The following is a 16,935-nucleotide window of genomic DNA, read 5'->3' as shown; positions in this document are numbered from 1 at the left end:
GCAGCTTATCCATAATAATGACATGGGTTTACTTATCCTACTTTGTAGCTGAAAGCTCTATTGTGTATTTTATTTCTTTTTATTTATATTTTATTGTATTTGTATTTGAAAAATATTCTTTGACTCAAAAAATGCTTCAAAAAATGCTTCATTTGAATCACACTTCATTTGAATCACACTTTCCATGACAACAACACATATTTATCTAGTTCCTAAATAAACTACATGTGTAGAATATAATCTATCCCATTCTAATATAGGTAGTCTTGTGATACAACCAATTTCATGTCTACATCCACTATTTTTGTGTTTTCTTGCCCAACTCATATTCTATTCTTCTAAGCAATTCAAAAAGTGACCCACAATTGTATTCAGAGTTTGATTCTTCATCAAGATGGGAAAAGAGAGGAGATCTGAGAACTTGTATAGATTGGAGGGTGAAAAAAAATAATCATGCCAGTGGTTGGGGGTAACAGACCAAATGAAGAAGAAAAAGATAATGAAACAAAAAAAATAAAATCTAATGACCCTTCACTAATCCCAGAATTGTAATTTTAAACAGAATTTATATCAATTTCTAAAATCCATTAATTTTTGTTCATAAAATTAAATAATAATAATAATAATAATAATAACGCTTCAATAATGCAACTGAACGCCCAGAAAAAGGGAGAGGGAGACAAGGAGGTTGACAAATAAGCAAAAACAGTACACGACTAGTCATAACACAGAGTTCGATTCTGATTCACCAAGAGATCATGCAATTGTATAAGTATGATTAAAGTTTGAGTAAGATTTTTGTTTCAATACGAAAAATAATATATATATATATATATATATATATATAAGCAGTACCAATCACTTAACCGTGTCGGATTCGTTAAGGCCGAGGTCACTAAAAGTTGCGGGAGTGTTCAAATGGGGACTTCGAATCGCAACCCAACCCAACCCCCACCCCGCCCCGCCCCCGTCATCGCTGTTCCCACCGGGCAGCCCATGTGTGGGGTTTGAAGCGTCTGATTGTGTTGAAAGTGGCACCTGTCACCTTTCACACAATTAGAAAATCAACCGCGGGCCGCTGTCAGAGAATTCCTGGGCGCACGTCTGATGCGGCATCCCACATTTCCAGTTGCTGCTGACATCGAACATCTCCGCTCATTCCCTTTGCGGACATTTGCACGGATTCTATTGCAGAGTGTGGATACGGGCTTCTATGGGTGGCTCCCTTTGTAAAGAACTCTCTTCCCTGCGACGAGAGTTGAGTTCGGGGAACGACCGCTTTTACCAGAATGGGCCGTTAGGAGGGGGAAGTGGCACCGGTGTTGATTCGCTTGAGTTTGATCATCCGACGCTGATCGAAGTTTCCTCAATCGATTGTACGTGAGGAAGGATCAGCTGATTGAATGAGGATTAGTTGGTGGTGTGGAGTTTGAGAACGGAGAGACTTGTTAGAGATTGTGAGATTTAGTTGTGGTGCGTCTTAGAGGTGTAATACATTGCGACGGATTTCGGCCATGTACCACCGGGTGCGTTGCCTTGCGTTCCGTTGACTAGGGTGAAGAGGGTGTGAAATAGTAGGTGGGTGGGTGGTTTCATGTATTGGTGAAATCCTGAATCGGAGTAGGTAGTGTACGGGGTGTGCGAGCTCTGGTGCCGGCTCTGACACAATATGTGTGGTAGCGACGTGTCGAATGTGTAGTTGCTGTAGAGTTTGAAGGTGGGCGAGTACCGATCGGGGTTGAGTTAGCAGTTTGCAGTTCGATCATGTGATGCAGCGAGAGGGGAATGCGGCCGACAGATTGTGGCGATTGTAGTCTATTTTGTTCGTGTGCAGCTCGTTGGCATCTTCTTGGAAAGCTCGCCCGGGTCCACTGAAAAAGCTGCGGAGGGAAGAGCGGAGAGGTTCTCGGGCGGAGCTGCAATAATCGTTGTGCCAAACAAAGGAAATATCCTGAAATTGTGACCCTCAACGCGTGAGACCTGCATCGCTGGCACACTTATCAATGCAGAGCGTGCAGTTTCGACATTGCCTTTTCCCTGTAGTCTGCTGCTTTAGCGAATTTTGCAGCCATGTGCAAGTAGATTGCATGCTTGCTTAGATCAGTCAAACTGGAGCTTTGAGATGTTAGGCAATCCACGAGCTGGTGTTGGTAGGAGGTTCTGAGCATCGGTGCACTGTTGTTGACTTCATGCATTCGAGCATGAAAACCTGATTTGGAAGGAGCAATTATTCTCGAATTGGTTTCGCTGCTTTGGTCGGCATGGCGGGATGTTTATGTTCACATTCTCTGTCTTGTGTGGTCACATTCTCATCCAAGGAGGTAAAGCTTCGGAGTTTTCAATTAAGCTGTTGCACTCTCTCGGAGATTATGAAGCTGAGGATCACTTTCAAAAGTCTTCCAACACATACCCAGCACAGACGCAGCCATGCCGGAGGCCCCGGGGTTGTAGGGATTCATTCTAGCCGGGGAGAGGTTTTGGCTTCCAGAAGTTCACTTTCCTTGCAGTTGAGGAATGGGAATGCTCTCAACTCAAACTCGACGAAGTGCAAGGCACATGGAAAGGCTCCTGGTGTCACCATCGTCGATTCGTCAAGTAGCGTTAAGAAAGTAAATAACGGTGCAGCTCATGTCGTGGCTTCCAGAAAAAATGGGGCAATGTCGGGAAAGAAGACTGCCATCGTTTGGTTCAAGCATGACTTGCGAACAGACGACCATCCCGGTCTCGCTTTTGCGGCACAGTACGATCACGTGATTCCGCTCTTCATCTTCGACTCTTCCTTCTATGCTGGTAATTTCTCTTGCATAAAATCATCGCGATGTCGCAATTTACGGAGTGTTAACACTGAACACAAAGATGCAAAAAATATGTTAACGGTGTCCGATACAATCCGCATGTCATCGCGAGTTGACCTAGCACGGAAGTTGCGCCGCTGTTTTCCGAGGCGTATTGCATTTTGAATTCATGCACGCTGCTCCGTACTTGCTGCCTGTCGAACTCTCTGGTGACGATGATGATGTTACTATTCCGTTGCAGTAGAAGCTGAAGTAATGCGGAGATGCATGCAGGCTGTTCTGAGGAGCGACTTGCGAGCTTGTTCGATGCCGTGGCAGATCTCAGGCGTTCATTGAAAAGCATAGGGTCGACTTTGGTGATTCGAAGAGCGCGCGTTAATGATGTACTACTCAACCTCGCTCAAGAGGTGAGTATAATTACGATTTAGTTTTTCCAAATTGCGCTGTGTGTACTCAAGGGGAGTACCAGTTTGATTTGTCGCACATTGTTGGACCAGGTGTCATAGATGAAGGGACGTACCCTCTACTCTTAGTATTTTCTGTGAAAATGAGTACCCTTACATCTTTCGTTAAGCGTGATTTTTGCTACAGGTTGGTGCATCAACGATCATTGCTGAAGAGGAAGTAGAGGAAATCTGGCATGATCTCGTTGCATCTGTTTCCGCATCTCTATCTGTGAAATCTCTTTCTGGACAAAAAACTGAAGTAAAACAATGGAATGCTTCCTTATACGACGTCGAGGTAGGTTGCATTCTGCTATGTTACCTCTGTCTCATGCTTCGAGAAGGCAGTGGCTTTTTCACCCCAAGCGATTTAGTTTCTCTGCATCTTTGAAAACTGAAGTTGCTTTACGCACGTAACTATATTTACTGACGGTCACTTCTCGCCTTAATTTGAACTGAAATGCTCACCCCCGCTCTTTTCGCCAAATTATTTGAATGGTCTTTTTGTGGCTTGATTTGAAATGAAGGGTATAGAAGATCTGCCTGATAATTATAAAGAGTTCAAGCGCATGGGCCGCCGAGTACTCCCTCCTGTGAATGCTCCAACCTCAATTCCCGCATTACCTGCAGACATCGAGGAAGGTATCACAAGAAGTGCAACCTTGAGCTTATCTTTTGGTTCCGATGCTCTTGAATTATGAAATTTTCTGCTGGTCGAAGCTTCATGTCACAGGCATCTTGACCCGATGGTTCTTGGCTGACCAGGACATTTACCAAGTCTTAAAGATTTCTTGGCAAGCAGCAAGGCAAAATCAAAAGAGAACCCGTATTCCGAGGTACTAAGGGCTGCTCAGACCCAACCGGCGGAGAGCTTGCTCATGGGCAAACCGCATGTCACCAATGGGAATGTTCAACAGGTGACCAAGGCAAGTAATAGTGTCGCAAGGGCGTTGATGAATCTCTTGAATAATTTGGCAGAAGAGAAGCCGTTTAATTCAGTTTGGGAGCACACGCAACCTAAAGACGCAAAAGTGGAGATCAGATCGAATGAGGTTGGTATCATTAGGGGGGGAGCCACCGGAGCCTTGAACATGTTGCACGTTTACATCAAAGCGCTGGAGACAACGCTCAACCCTGTGGAAGGGTTAGTTCTTTACCAGAATCTTTTTTATTGGACGGTATTGTTCCTTTATTCTTAACTTTCACCTGTGTCCCAAGTGCGTTGACTTACTATGGCAGTGTGCACAGCAGGATGTACGAGCATATACAGGAACTTGAGAAAAGGCCAGGAGCTTCTTTTAGAGCGATATTCAATAGGGCCTTAGAGCTTGGTACCCTTTCACGTAGAAGAGTGTACTACGAAGTGATGAAATGTGAACGAGAAAGAGGAGGCGGCCTTATTTCACCCTTTGGACTTTCTACTTTCACAGCCTCCGCTGCTCTTCAAGATGTCAAGTCGATAGAGGTGATTATTCGAACTGAACTTCTGTGAACTTACTAGGAATGCTAGGAGAACTTCGCTCTACTAAGCCTCACGGTGCTTTGTTGAATGTCTGGTTGCTTATGTAAAGGAGTTTTTGTTTTCGTTTAAGTTATGGTTTTTTATTCAACCTATATGTTTTTCTCTTATGGTATTTTCACTGTGTATTTGTCAGTGGTATGAATTGATTCAAAGGAAGAGCCGGGACCAGGGGTCTGAAAATGGTCTCAAAGTATGCTCGTGGCGATGGCGCGGATACCTTATCCAGGTGTTAGTTCTGTTTGTTTTTCTTGTAGTTTCTGACGTCAAGGTTTTAACAATTGTTCTCGCGGTGGCTGCGGGAATCGCTCTTGAAGAAACTTAGATCTATTGCTTGACAATGTACTCATCATTCAATTTTCATGTACTGACTTTTGTGCTCTATTTATATGATAGTATGAAATACAAATCTGAGTTTTACGTCTCTAACTGTCCCAAGACGTTGTAATGAATATGATAGTACTCTACTTCTGGAGATGAAGGTCCGGCAGTAGTGCTTATACATGGATTTGGCGCATTTTGGGAACATTACCGAGACAACATTCGAGGCCTCGCAGAAAAAGGTAACCGCGTATGGGGATTGACTATGGTGGGATTTGGGCGATCCGAGAAGCCCTCGATCCCTTACACTGAGCTCCTTCTGGCAGAGCTTGTGAGAGATTTCATCATCGAGGTTGTTAAAGAGCCAGCGACTCTCGCAGGCAACTCAATCGGAGGTGAGCAGAGTTCTTCTCAAGTAGTCAAGGTCATCAAATCCAGCAAGAGGAATAGAGGGGTGTTTCAGTTACTCCTTCGCATCGGATTGTTTTGGTGCATCTGCCTTTTGAGAAAAGATCTGCAACCACGTTGAGAGTGCTATCTTTCATTAAAACTCTGTATGAATCCTTACGCAGGATACACAACGTGTGTGGTGGCGGGGCTGTGGCCGAGTATAGTGAGATCTTTAGTACTCCTTAATTCAGCAGGACAAGTGGTCCCTAACTACACGTCCCTTCAGTATCGAAAGGTGAGATTCTGATGCTCCATACCTTTCCTCCTATGCCAATGAACTGTGAATAAAACGATGCGCAAATAGCTGTTGCATTGCTGAAGCAATTTGCAGGAATGTGATATAATTTCTTGTTTGTTTTGCAGCCGCGAGAGAAATCCCTTATTGCTAAACGGGGAGCGCATGTCCTGCTAATATACTTGCGACACTTGAGCAATCGCCTACTGAAACGATGCTACCCGAATGTACGGTTTTGACAAGCGTGTTTCAACCTTCTTGCCACAATCACGCTTTCTGTATTTTTCTGGATAATTCTGTTGTGCTTTTCTATTTCACCCTTGACTGATGCATTCTAGATTCTACACTTGTAGACGAGCTTTTCAACTCCGATCACGTCCCTAGGAAACCGTTTTGTAACAGTTTTGTCAGTTTTTATGGACTGTGCAAGCTTTCACTCATCAATGGGTTGCGTACGGTTGCAGAGAACAGCTAGAGTGGATGCTTGGCTACAATCTGAAGTGATGCGACCTGTATCCTGTCTGCACTCCTAGTTATTTTTACTTGTGTATTCGATTCTAATTTTAAGAGTGCATAGCAACAATTTTGTATGCCAGATGATAAAAATGATGCGACACTGTGGTGGTTCCATGTACCTGAAATGTAAAGACCTTGACTGTGACCAGTCCTTCGATCCTGGATCTACGGCTGTGCTTGAGAGCATCTTTCATCTTAATCCACCTTTGCCCTTGAACTTTTACATTGATCGATACGTTGGTGAGGTTTTAGTCATTCAGGTAACGCAGATCTCAGGCTCTGTTTTTTTGAAGCGTTTTTTTAGGAAAACTAGGTTTCGCATAGTTAACTAGGTTTTTGTTCTGGTTTTCACGACGCTGAACATGTGCAGGGTGTAAGAGATCCCTTATACGATGCAACGAAGCGAGCATCTGTGCTGCAGGCTTACTGTGCTAACGTCACAACGCGACTACTGAACGCTGGCCACTGTCCACACGATGAGGTTCCAGATGAAGTGAATGCGTTGATCCATGATTGGCTTAGACTTGCAGGCACTGAACCAACTATGGACACTAGGGCTCTTGAGCTACAGTTCCTTAGTAGTGAGGACGCTGCCGGCATTGTCGAAGGAGATTCTCGCCTCATTAAGTCAGACTGGTTTTCCTACTTCAGCCGTTAACGGAAATATTTGAGGCAATGATCGTTGTCTCTTCTACCACTGTAAAGATTCAATGTACTTGCTAGACTCTACAATTTGGTTTCCAAATAGCATTGTAATTATCAAACATTGATGCCGAACTGTAATTTATAGAAACACCTTAATAGAGACATACAATGCATCGGTGATATACGATTGCTGTTGCTAGTGTGCGTAATTCAACATTTGTATCTACAATTACATTGACAGTAAAAGCAAATGACTGTATGTAGATGAGTTCATCTGTATTTATTTGAAAATCAAGAGAACTTCTGGTTATTCGTCAGTTTTCTTAGACCTTCACATGGCGGTACCCCTTTATTTCTGTTTCTACAGCTCTTTTTCATGACGCAGTACAGGAGTGTAACCCTTTGAAACACTTCGCATTGAGCAGTGGCGATGACTGAAGGTAAATTGATATATGGCGTAAGTCGCGCACCATCTTAGTCTCAGTCTTCGTTTTGTTGTGCACTGCATCGTATGATTGTGCTTGTCCCGCCCGAATGACGCGTTTGAGCTTGTAAACATGAGTTCTCATGCTGCTTCATTGCCATATTTCGATTATTTGTGACTGTTTATCCAACAACTTTACGTTGCGTCAGTCGTTAACAAAACTAATATTATCTTGAAAATCAATCTAAAAATGTTTACACATGTCGATTGTTGGGTCAATTTATGCAGTTTAAGCTTCATGAATCATTGGAACGGTCACTTGCTTGTCTTAATAATAAAATTTTACTCGAAGAAATCGTGTTATAATTGAATTCTTAGAGGGGAAGCTCTTCTAAAGAGTCCTCTTTCACATTTTTAGAGTACAACTTTGCTGATTTTCAAGGCTTTCCCGAGTTGCGTTGCAGAGGGACGTTGACAATCGAGAATGGTAGTCTTTGGTGAGAAAATCTTCGGAAATGGTGTAATGGAGGCGCATTGCTTAGATACGGCTGTGATAGAAAGTGAGTTTGTGGCACCGAAGTTTCTAAATCTTTGATAGAATTCGGGGATGATATCTAAAAGCCCATCCTTACTCATGGTATTGGAGGGGCTTCATATGCCTTGTGTACCTGTGAGGGTTGTAAGATGTTGCAGCTGCTGTAGCTGTCAGCCATGACAAGCTGGTAAAAACTGTAGAAACGTCTTTTCAAAGTCTTTCAACGGGCCCGACAATAAAAATGCTTCTGTTGATGACCTATCGCTTTCAACCAAAGCAAGTTTTGAGAGTGATAGGTCATCTGCAAAAGTCAACTCTAGATCTTCTCCAAAAATAGAATCGGCTTAAATCTCAAATTGGTTACATTTATTTTATTTTATTTTATTTTCAGTACAATTTTTTTGCCGGTAGATATTCGCAAAGTTTTAGTGCATCTATACATTACAATGCACAAGATAGTAGAGTTGTCTAGCGTGTTGACCCAGATGATGTGGCTGGCACACAAAATCAAGTCTTTCATTCACTCTTGTTCAGAGTGTGCTGCAAGTTTAAGATTAGAAATCAATAGCCATGGAACTTTCCGAAATGAAGAGTTGTTTCATCTATTCATTGATGCTCAAAGCTTCATGCCAATTTCAAGGAGTGTAAAGTTATTGATGAGGTCGAAATCATGTTTCTGATAACGTTTATGCAAATCGGTGAAGTTAAGTGGCAGGATTGAGAGTCTTGTCTTCATTATTGACCAATTTCTGACCTGTTGTTCGGATATTTACGTATGAGCAGCTTTAGCGGAGTATGAAACGTGTTTTAATATCGAAAAACACAAAACACATGTAGTGCTTCACAATTGAAATGGTCATAGCTTGGTGGAGTATTAGAACTATATCTTTCCATTGTTTTGAATATTAATTCAATTGTACTTTGAATCAGGAATTCTTTCCAGCTTCTTCGCTGCAGATATGAATTTTGATCAGCTTCATTGAGCCTTCAAACTCACTGGTGGAAATCGCTGACATGTTTACGTATCAATTCTTATCAAGCTTGTTGAATTTTTCAATACAACACTAGACTTCGAATCACACGTGAAAGGAGGTAAATTGTACAGACACAATTGTAGGTTGAACTTAATTTTAATGTATAGATTTTGAAGGTGGAAGAGAGTGAGCGAGATACTATACAATGTTGAATGTGAATTTTTGAGAAAAAGAAAAAAGTATTAAAGTGTTGCATTTGATGTTGACTTTATCATCAATCAAGTATCACAGGAGCCGGCAAACAACGAGAGTGGCAATGTTCCTGAGGTCCCATGTCGAGGGTACGCTGAGACCGACGTGGGCACACGGTAGAGACGAGACCGACAGTAACTGCCTCGATGCAGATTGGCATAGCGAAGACACCGGGGCACGGGCCTAATGGGATCACTCTTAGTCCTCGACTCATAGATGTCGCCCGTGCTCTAAGTGCATGCACCGCATTGAACCATGTCCATACGCGACTGACACGAAATTTTGTAGGTTCCGTGGCTGCATGGCAAGCATTACCCCGCATTTTTCTCTTGTCCCCTGAGCTAGATGCCACTTTGTTGTTTTTTATTCTGTGCTTTTATACTGGACCTTTCTCCTCCGTCGTTTGCAGATCGTCAGCTCTCGCTACGCTGCCCGAATTCTTCTATGCCAGTTTGGTACTGGGTATGTGGTCAAGTGTCAGATACCGGATGGTCCGCGATGACCTTGGAGATGGCATAAGGGTTTTGCTCACGGACTCCTGTTCTCAGATGTATGGTGCTCAAGGCTTTATTGCTTTGGAACTCGGACGTCAATTTAATTTTACTGAGATGTCGACAAATGATTGTTTGGGAGTGCGGTGTATGAGACAAAAGGATAGGGTGGGATTGTGCGAATGTCGAACATGCAATCGGTGTCCCATATCTTTCAATCTGCGATTTTGGAGGTGAACAGAAGCTCTTACGTCGGCGGATTTGCGCTGATGGACTGATTATCCTGGTTGCATCGAGTTGGGTTGTTCCCTGTGTCTCCTCGTCTGTCACAGCAGCTTGCCGCACAGGCAAGTTTTCGGATCCCTTTGAATAAGAGTCACTCGTCTATGCAGGTTTTTGCCTTTCTTACACTTGTCTGTGCTATCTGGTTGGATTCTCTATGTGCGCTCTTCTGCTTCTGAAATGCTCCTACGGGCGAAGGTGCTGTTCTGTCTATCCGAGAACGCTTGTTTGTTTCCAGTACAAGAGACCGATTGAATGAACCTATATATACACCTGTATCTTTTTCAATGTAAATATTAAGGCTTTTGCAGACTAAATTGCGTGAATAATGGAATGAAGATATCGTCGCATGAATGAGAGATGAAACTATCTTCAAGGGTGTGACTTTATCCATAGGTTGAACTCTAAGTTAAACTACGACATGAAGTTGGCTAGATAAACTTATATACTAACTACACTCTCCTGGGTTGTCTAATATTACTCCAATTAATAGTTGATGATGCTAAGATTTGATGTAGATCAAAATTCCCTCTTTTACCAAGAATTGGATAGTTTGTGAGTAATAAATCAATAAGTTTCATAGTTAAGATATTAGTGTTTGTACTTTACTTTGGATAAAGCTTAAATTAAGACATCAATTACATGGTCTTTGTAGGAGTAAAGATGAATCTTATTTTGTTTTGATTTATTCTTTAGTATAAAAATAATACCTTAATTTGATATGATTAGATTGATTATAGAATCTTGGATTTTCAATAAAGACAATAGAAGATTGGTTGTTATAAAATGAAGTTATTGCATTTGCAACTTGATATCTAATTTTAATTAATAGAAATCTAATCCAAATATTTGTTGTTGCTATTATTGCTATACTATATTTAGTTTATATAGATGATAATGCCATGGTAGAGGTGGGCAAATGTGCCAAGAATTAGGAATTTGAAGAACAAGAAACAAAAAAGAGAATAATACTTCAATTAATTGGGAAAGTGGAATTGATGGTTGTCTTTGAATGTAGGGAGGTTGCATGTAGAAATCTTGTAATCTAGGTTGGAAAGAGGATCGATACTCTAAGAGAGGATTAAGGCTAGTCAAGACAGGGCACATTTAAATGGTGCTATAGGATGGTGGCATTATGTTGGACCAAATCCTCTGAGGTAAGAAAATCCTTATTATTTATTGCTAAATTTTGTAAGAGTTGATTCAAAGTTTGAAGTAGCTAATCACAAAGAGGGTTCAAAGGGGAATGTTGTTGGTTGAGAAGAAGACTTGTAGTTTTGAGAATTAGTGCAAAGTAGCCATGAAGGCAAAGACTTATTATTACACTAAAATTTGATTGTTTCAAGTAAGAGTAATTATGCAAGAGTTGTTGGAATCTATACAAAGTGCCTTAATTGCAAAATTTGAGGGATAGACAAGAAGTGTTGAATAACAAACATAGAGATTTGACTCTAACTGTACTTAAGTAGATAAAAGTACTATGGTAGATGACATATGACTTTTGATAACTTACTAATGCATTAGATGCTTAATGAGTGTTAAGATATGTGAGAAGCAGATTGTAGAAAAATAGTTGGGCCTAATATTAATTGTTGCAAGTTGAATCTTAGTGGTTGGTAGCTTACATGGTGACAAGTTATATAGTATTTAAAATCAAGCTAAAAGCCAATGTGTAGGGCAATTCATGCTTATAAAGAAGCTACATATGTGCAAGTATTTAGTTATTCAAATTTACTAATTAAATGACATATTTTTCCACAAAGAAGTGGAAGTTTTGGTTATTTAAGTCATATTCTTCAATGGTTTGTATTGTCCTAATACTAGGCAATAGAATACAAGCGAGAAGCATTGGCCAAGAATTTTTTTAAAATGTTGTAATTTTTTTTGTAAATTATATAAAGAAAGCTTTTAGTTTCTTTCCATCTTTATTGTATTAATTTTAAGTGATGTATGTGAATGTTATGTATATGAGGAAGAAGGGAGAAAAGAAAGGTCATATTTGATTTTTTTTTTCTTTAAGCATTTAGTTGTATGGACTTTCAAAAGTGCAAAAAGAAATTGTGTCTACTTAGTTATTTATTGACAGATTGTTTAAATCAAGAAGCACTTCAAAGATATGACAATTTAGTTGATCAAAGTTGGATAATGGCAAAAGTAGAGCTTGATCCAATCAATTATGATTTTAAGTAGTACTTGAGTTTTGGTTGAGATTACACCATGAGCCTAGTCTCTTAGATTTTGTTATTAGTTGAAAAAAAATTATAAATAAAGCATTGCCTTTGCATGTTTGAGAGTGGTGGATGAGACTTGATTGAGTAATCAATTGGTAACTTGTTGGTGTAAATGATCAATTAAGAGATTGTATGTGCTCAATATTGACAGTCTTTGGGAGAGTGTCTTAGTAGGTTCTACTAGATACTTTGTTTAAAGTTCAAAATTAAATATTTGTACTTTTATAAGTGATTCTTAATAGAGTGATGTCATTGTTGATATTAATGATTTAAAATAGTGTAGAAGTGGAATAAATTTTTTAATCTCTTAAAAGAGAGAAGTAAGAGTTTTTTACTACTAAAAAGTATTTGATGTGGTTTTGATTGCTTGTTTTGAACTTAAGTTATTTTATGGAATTTTATTGATATAAATAATAATATTTTTCTTTGAATTATTTGCTATCCATTTACTACCTTGTTTAAAAATTTTGGCACTATTGCTAGGAAATTATAGAATCAAGACTATAAATAAAAGATCTTTATAAGTATGAGACGATAAGGATATTCAACTTAAAGTGCAAAGAAGATTACTGCAAGTGAGAAAGAAGAAAATAGAGCTTTATTAAAAAAAACTTTGGTGACTACTTCTAATTCTATATCAATTGAAGTAACTATATTAATTCAAGTTATTTTTGGCAAGATGTTTCAATCTTTTTGAATCAAGTATATCAAATTTAGAAGTGATAGTAGGCAAGATGTGGATGACTAGATGGAGTAATATTTGATAACTTTAGTGACCAATAATAAAAGCAATCTAGACACTACTAAGAGATTCTTTTGAGGTTTGATTGATTGCAAAGCTTTGAGATGGTTTAATGCTTTGGAAGTAAGAGTGTGAGCTAATTTGGAAAGATTGAAGTTAATATTTGAGTATCAATTTAGGAAATAAGAGTTGATTTGAGAGAAATGGCTAGAATCAATATCATTAAGTTAAAGTCTATAGATATTTTATGGAGCTATACCTAATGTATATAATAGTTGATTGGAAAGCTATATACTATGTTATTAACTTATTTGTAGTTCAAGTGGTTTATTTTTTACTTACTTGAGTTGTTGGATTTTAAAATAAGAAAGATAAACCTTCAAACTTTGACAATTGTTATTGGTATAGTAAAGAAGTATGAGAAGTCAGCTTTGATATTTGACTAATGGACAAAGAAGAAATAAAAGGAAAAAGTGTACATTGAGGAGTTCAATGACAATGATGACTACTTAGTGGAAGATCAAAAAAAGAAGCTAATGCATGACTAAGTTAAAGAACCATCCCTTATCATAGTTGTAAAGAATGAGATACAAACTTTGTACACAACTAATAAAAAGGTGAAGATATAGATGGCTAATACCAAGAAGAATAAAAAGCTCTACCTATGGCTTGTACCAATGTGTAGTACATTTGCTACAAGAAAGAGAGACATTATGCTTAAGATTGTTTTTGTGCATACCATGACTTGGGACCATTTTTTAGGCTAAAATAATATCCAAAAGTGGATCTTTGAGCGTGAACATTTCTTCTTTAATTTGCACTAAACCATCTTTAAAAAATAGATTCTTGAAAAAATAGAGATTAAAAAAAAAGACTATAAATTTTTTATATATAATTTTATATGTTGAAGATAAATGAATATATTTTTATACCAAAGTAATATTAAAAATTAGGCTTGATAATGAATTGAAAAAGATATTAAATCAAATACTTTTAATATGATTATGTGTATATAACTAGATATTGAATACTACTAATTGAGCTAAGACAAAAGAATTTTTATATAAAGGATTTTTTATCAAAAAAAAAATTAAGCCATTTTTTTAGTATATTTTATTTTGACTTCTATATAGGTATTGACAAGTTTATAATTTTGCATATTGAACTTAATGAATAAGTTTGGTCTATATTCAATTTATATAAAAATAAATCTTTTATTTTTTTATCTCTCATAATACATGCTTATATTATTTTAAGAAATAAAAGATGAATTTTTTGAAGTCTTGTATTATAATCAATATTTTAGAAATAAAAAAACTGCTACTAATTTTTATTAAAATAGATAGTAATCAAAAGTTTGAAAATAGATGAAATCTTAGATTTGAAGTGACATCAAAATAAATTAGAATGTCTAATACATTGATAAAAATATGATCTTAATAAATACACATCAAAGCTATGCAAGAATCTTACAAATAGATTCAAATTTATTTATGCTTTCTATTGACAATATCCATTAAAATCATAAACCAATTATTTACAATAAGATGATATGAACAAAGTAGAACTAAGTTTAAGAATCAATTAGCAAAACTTACTTTTGAGATAAAAAATTAATATTTGGCAAATTTATCTAAATCATTATCATTTGAAAGATTTCCAAATGAATCACTTAGATTACTTCAACCTTTATGATGTCAAAATTGAAATGAAGATCCTTAAAAAATGTATGTTTTTTTTTAATAGATGGTAAGATGTATTATATATGGTACCAAAATCTTATTTATAAGTCATAGTAAAACGATACAAAAATAGATCCTTCTAATTAAGTAAAAATAATAAAGAATTTGAAATAATAATAAATTTATTAATATAGAGCCTAAATAATATATAAAAATATTAATAATATAAAATAAAAATATTTTCATTAAAAAAATATCTAAAAAATTCTTTTCTAATGAAATAAAAATCTAACTACTTCCACCATATTTGTTGTCTTTATTTCAATCTATATAATTATTTTAATAAATAAAAAATAAAATATTTAGTATTTAATTTTATAAATATTTTTTCTATAAATTATCATATAAAAATATATTATTAACATCTATTTAATAAACATAAAGATTATAAAAAATTTAGATAAGTAATTTTAATTACTAAATTTTTTTTATCATAATCCATGTTAATTTATTAAGTAAATCCATAAGCCATTAATTGAATTTTATAATATTTTAAAGTGTTACAAGCATTATATTTTTTCAAAATAGCTATTTATCTTAAATGATCATATTATAAGAAGGATGTCGAATTAAGATTCAATGTTTATTCTAAAAAAAGAATTAATTTTTCTTATGACATTTTATCAATTTGGTGGTTCATTACTTGCTAAAGTTTTAGCAATAATAATACGATCACTTCATTCATGTATAAATATGTATTAGAGACATATATATTTATTTTAATATTTATCTATATGATTAAGTAGAAGTAGGTATAAGTAGATTTATTTCATAATATCTTCAAGAGAAATGTGAGTCACTAAATCGACTCATTAGTTGTTTTAGGACAAAAGGATGTATTTAGAGTACTTAAAATCACAATATATGGTGAATAGTATAGAAATCTTTAGACAAATAGAAAATTAGAATTTTAGTTGTAGAAATGGAGACTTAGTAAGTCTTAGAGGCAATTATTTTAGTTGATTTGATATTTTTTACTCATTATTGAGTATTGAGGATTATTTATCAAGGTTAATATTTATATTTTTATTCTATCTATACTTATCACTTATAAAAAAAACTATAAATATTAATTAATAGCTAGAAGAAGTACGAAAAAGAACCTCATATCTTTTTAGTTATTTATATAGAAAGTAGGATTTATAGAAGATTTAAATTAATTTTAGTATTATAAAAAATCATCAAGATAGAAAATTATAGCCTCAAACTGGTATTAGTATTATAAAACTATTATAATAATTTTTTAAATTTATTTAGAATTTTTTTAGAATTTTTTAGAGAAATTTTTAAGACTTTGGAAAAAATAAGTTTTACTACTTTGGGAGCCATTATGAAGAAATAAAGCAAGATTTGAAGGCCATACAAAGTTCCTAGGCTAATTGGATATTTTTTAAATACCATGGTGATATCAAAATTGTAAAAATATTAGATCTACTAGTAGAAAATAGGAGGACCAGCAACTAGTGTAGTCTTTGTAGGAAGGGAGGTGCACAAGTCCCATATGGGTTGTAGCACCTTGAAGGTAGTTAGGAGGAAAAGACTAAGACCTTGTGGCCTCTCTTAGACACCCTTATACACTACATGTGAGCCTTGGTGAGATTCGAACCTTTGATCTATAAGCAAATTATTATTAAAATAAGATATTTTTATTTAATTATTTTTTATTTACTTATTATTTTTAAACCTTCATAACTTACTTATAATAACTCAAATTTATATGTTTCTCATATCATTGAAAAAATAAAAAATAAAAAATTCTAAAAATATTTTTACTTTTACTTTCTACTTTTTATTAGATAAAAACTTAGTGAATAAACTAGACTAAGTTTTGGATTGTGTAATTACTTGATTTCATTTATTTCAATTAATTTGTGTTTGTTCTTCTTTTATTCTTACTATTTACTTTCTCCACTTCACACCACAAATTACAAGCAATTCTTAATTGAGGCCATCTTATAACTTGGATTGAGGAGTAAATTTTATACTCACAAGAAGCTTCTTAGAAGCTTTATAGATGTTGTTTTGACTTTACATGTGTTTGTAGTTGATTTTTAGGTTAAAAATTTAGTCAACAAGTTAACTACATGCCACATATATTAATAACTTATAAAACAAGTTAACTACATGCCACATGTATTAATAACTTGTAAAACAAGTTAACTATGTGATGTTATTGTGTTAGAAATTAATATAATATATAAAAATAATATAAAATATTATAAAATTTGGATTTTAATTAAAAATAAAATAAAATAAAATATTTTATAGGAATAGAAGTGATTTTAAGAAATTTAATCATATCTTGGATATTCTTGTGCATCCTAGATTTGTATATTTG

At 35.9% G+C, this 16,935-nt stretch overlaps 2 protein-coding genes across 6 annotated transcripts; both read left to right on the top strand.

The window, feature by feature from the left end:
- Positions 1–963: 963 nt before the first annotated feature.
- Positions 964–7,142, top strand: LOC112283986 (uncharacterized). 3 transcript variants are annotated; one of them, XM_024523424.3, is made up of 13 exons: positions 964–2,790; positions 3,069–3,202; positions 3,387–3,536; positions 3,766–3,880; positions 4,004–4,382; positions 4,490–4,703; positions 4,894–4,986; positions 5,218–5,473; positions 5,651–5,763; positions 5,892–5,990; positions 6,228–6,275; positions 6,429–6,539; positions 6,650–7,142. In XM_024523424.3, exons 1-13 carry the CDS (start codon positions 2,262–2,264, stop codon positions 6,935–6,937), a joined length of 2,529 nt encoding a protein of 842 aa, XP_024379192.1. In that variant the 5' UTR covers positions 964–2,261; the 3' UTR covers positions 6,938–7,142. The 3 variants fall into 3 exon arrangements, with proteins under 3 accessions (XP_024379192.1, XP_024379191.1, XP_024379190.1); XM_024523423.3 differs by having other exon boundaries at positions 1,060–2,790; positions 4,487–4,703; XM_024523422.3 differs by having other exon boundaries at positions 1,060–2,790; positions 4,478–4,703.
- A 148-nt stretch (positions 7,143–7,290) lies between these two features.
- Positions 7,291–13,714, top strand: LOC141045517 (uncharacterized). Of its 3 annotated transcripts, XM_073534800.2 has the most exons (5): positions 7,291–7,364; positions 7,813–7,908; positions 8,814–8,975; positions 9,141–9,393; positions 9,519–13,713. In XM_073534800.2, exons 4-5 carry the CDS (start codon positions 9,256–9,258, stop codon positions 9,609–9,611), a joined length of 231 nt encoding a protein of 76 aa, XP_073390901.1. In that variant the 5' UTR covers positions 7,291–7,364; positions 7,813–7,908; positions 8,814–8,975; positions 9,141–9,255; the 3' UTR covers positions 9,612–13,713. The 3 variants fall into 3 exon arrangements, with proteins under 3 accessions (XP_073390901.1, XP_090107231.1, XP_073390900.1); XM_090251105.1 differs by having other exon boundaries at positions 9,149–13,714; XM_073534799.2 differs by having other exon boundaries at positions 9,141–13,714.
- Positions 13,715–16,935: the final 3,221 nt, after the last annotated feature.

Source organism: Physcomitrium patens, chromosome 6, assembly GCF_059467195.1.
Source record: "Physcomitrium patens ecotype Gransden chromosome 6, ASM5946719v1, whole genome shotgun sequence".
Taxonomy (NCBI): domain Eukaryota; kingdom Viridiplantae; phylum Streptophyta; class Bryopsida; order Funariales; family Funariaceae; genus Physcomitrium; species Physcomitrium patens.
The sequence above is the reverse complement of the archived record's forward strand: the minus strand, read 5'-3'. Positions and strand labels throughout refer to the sequence as shown.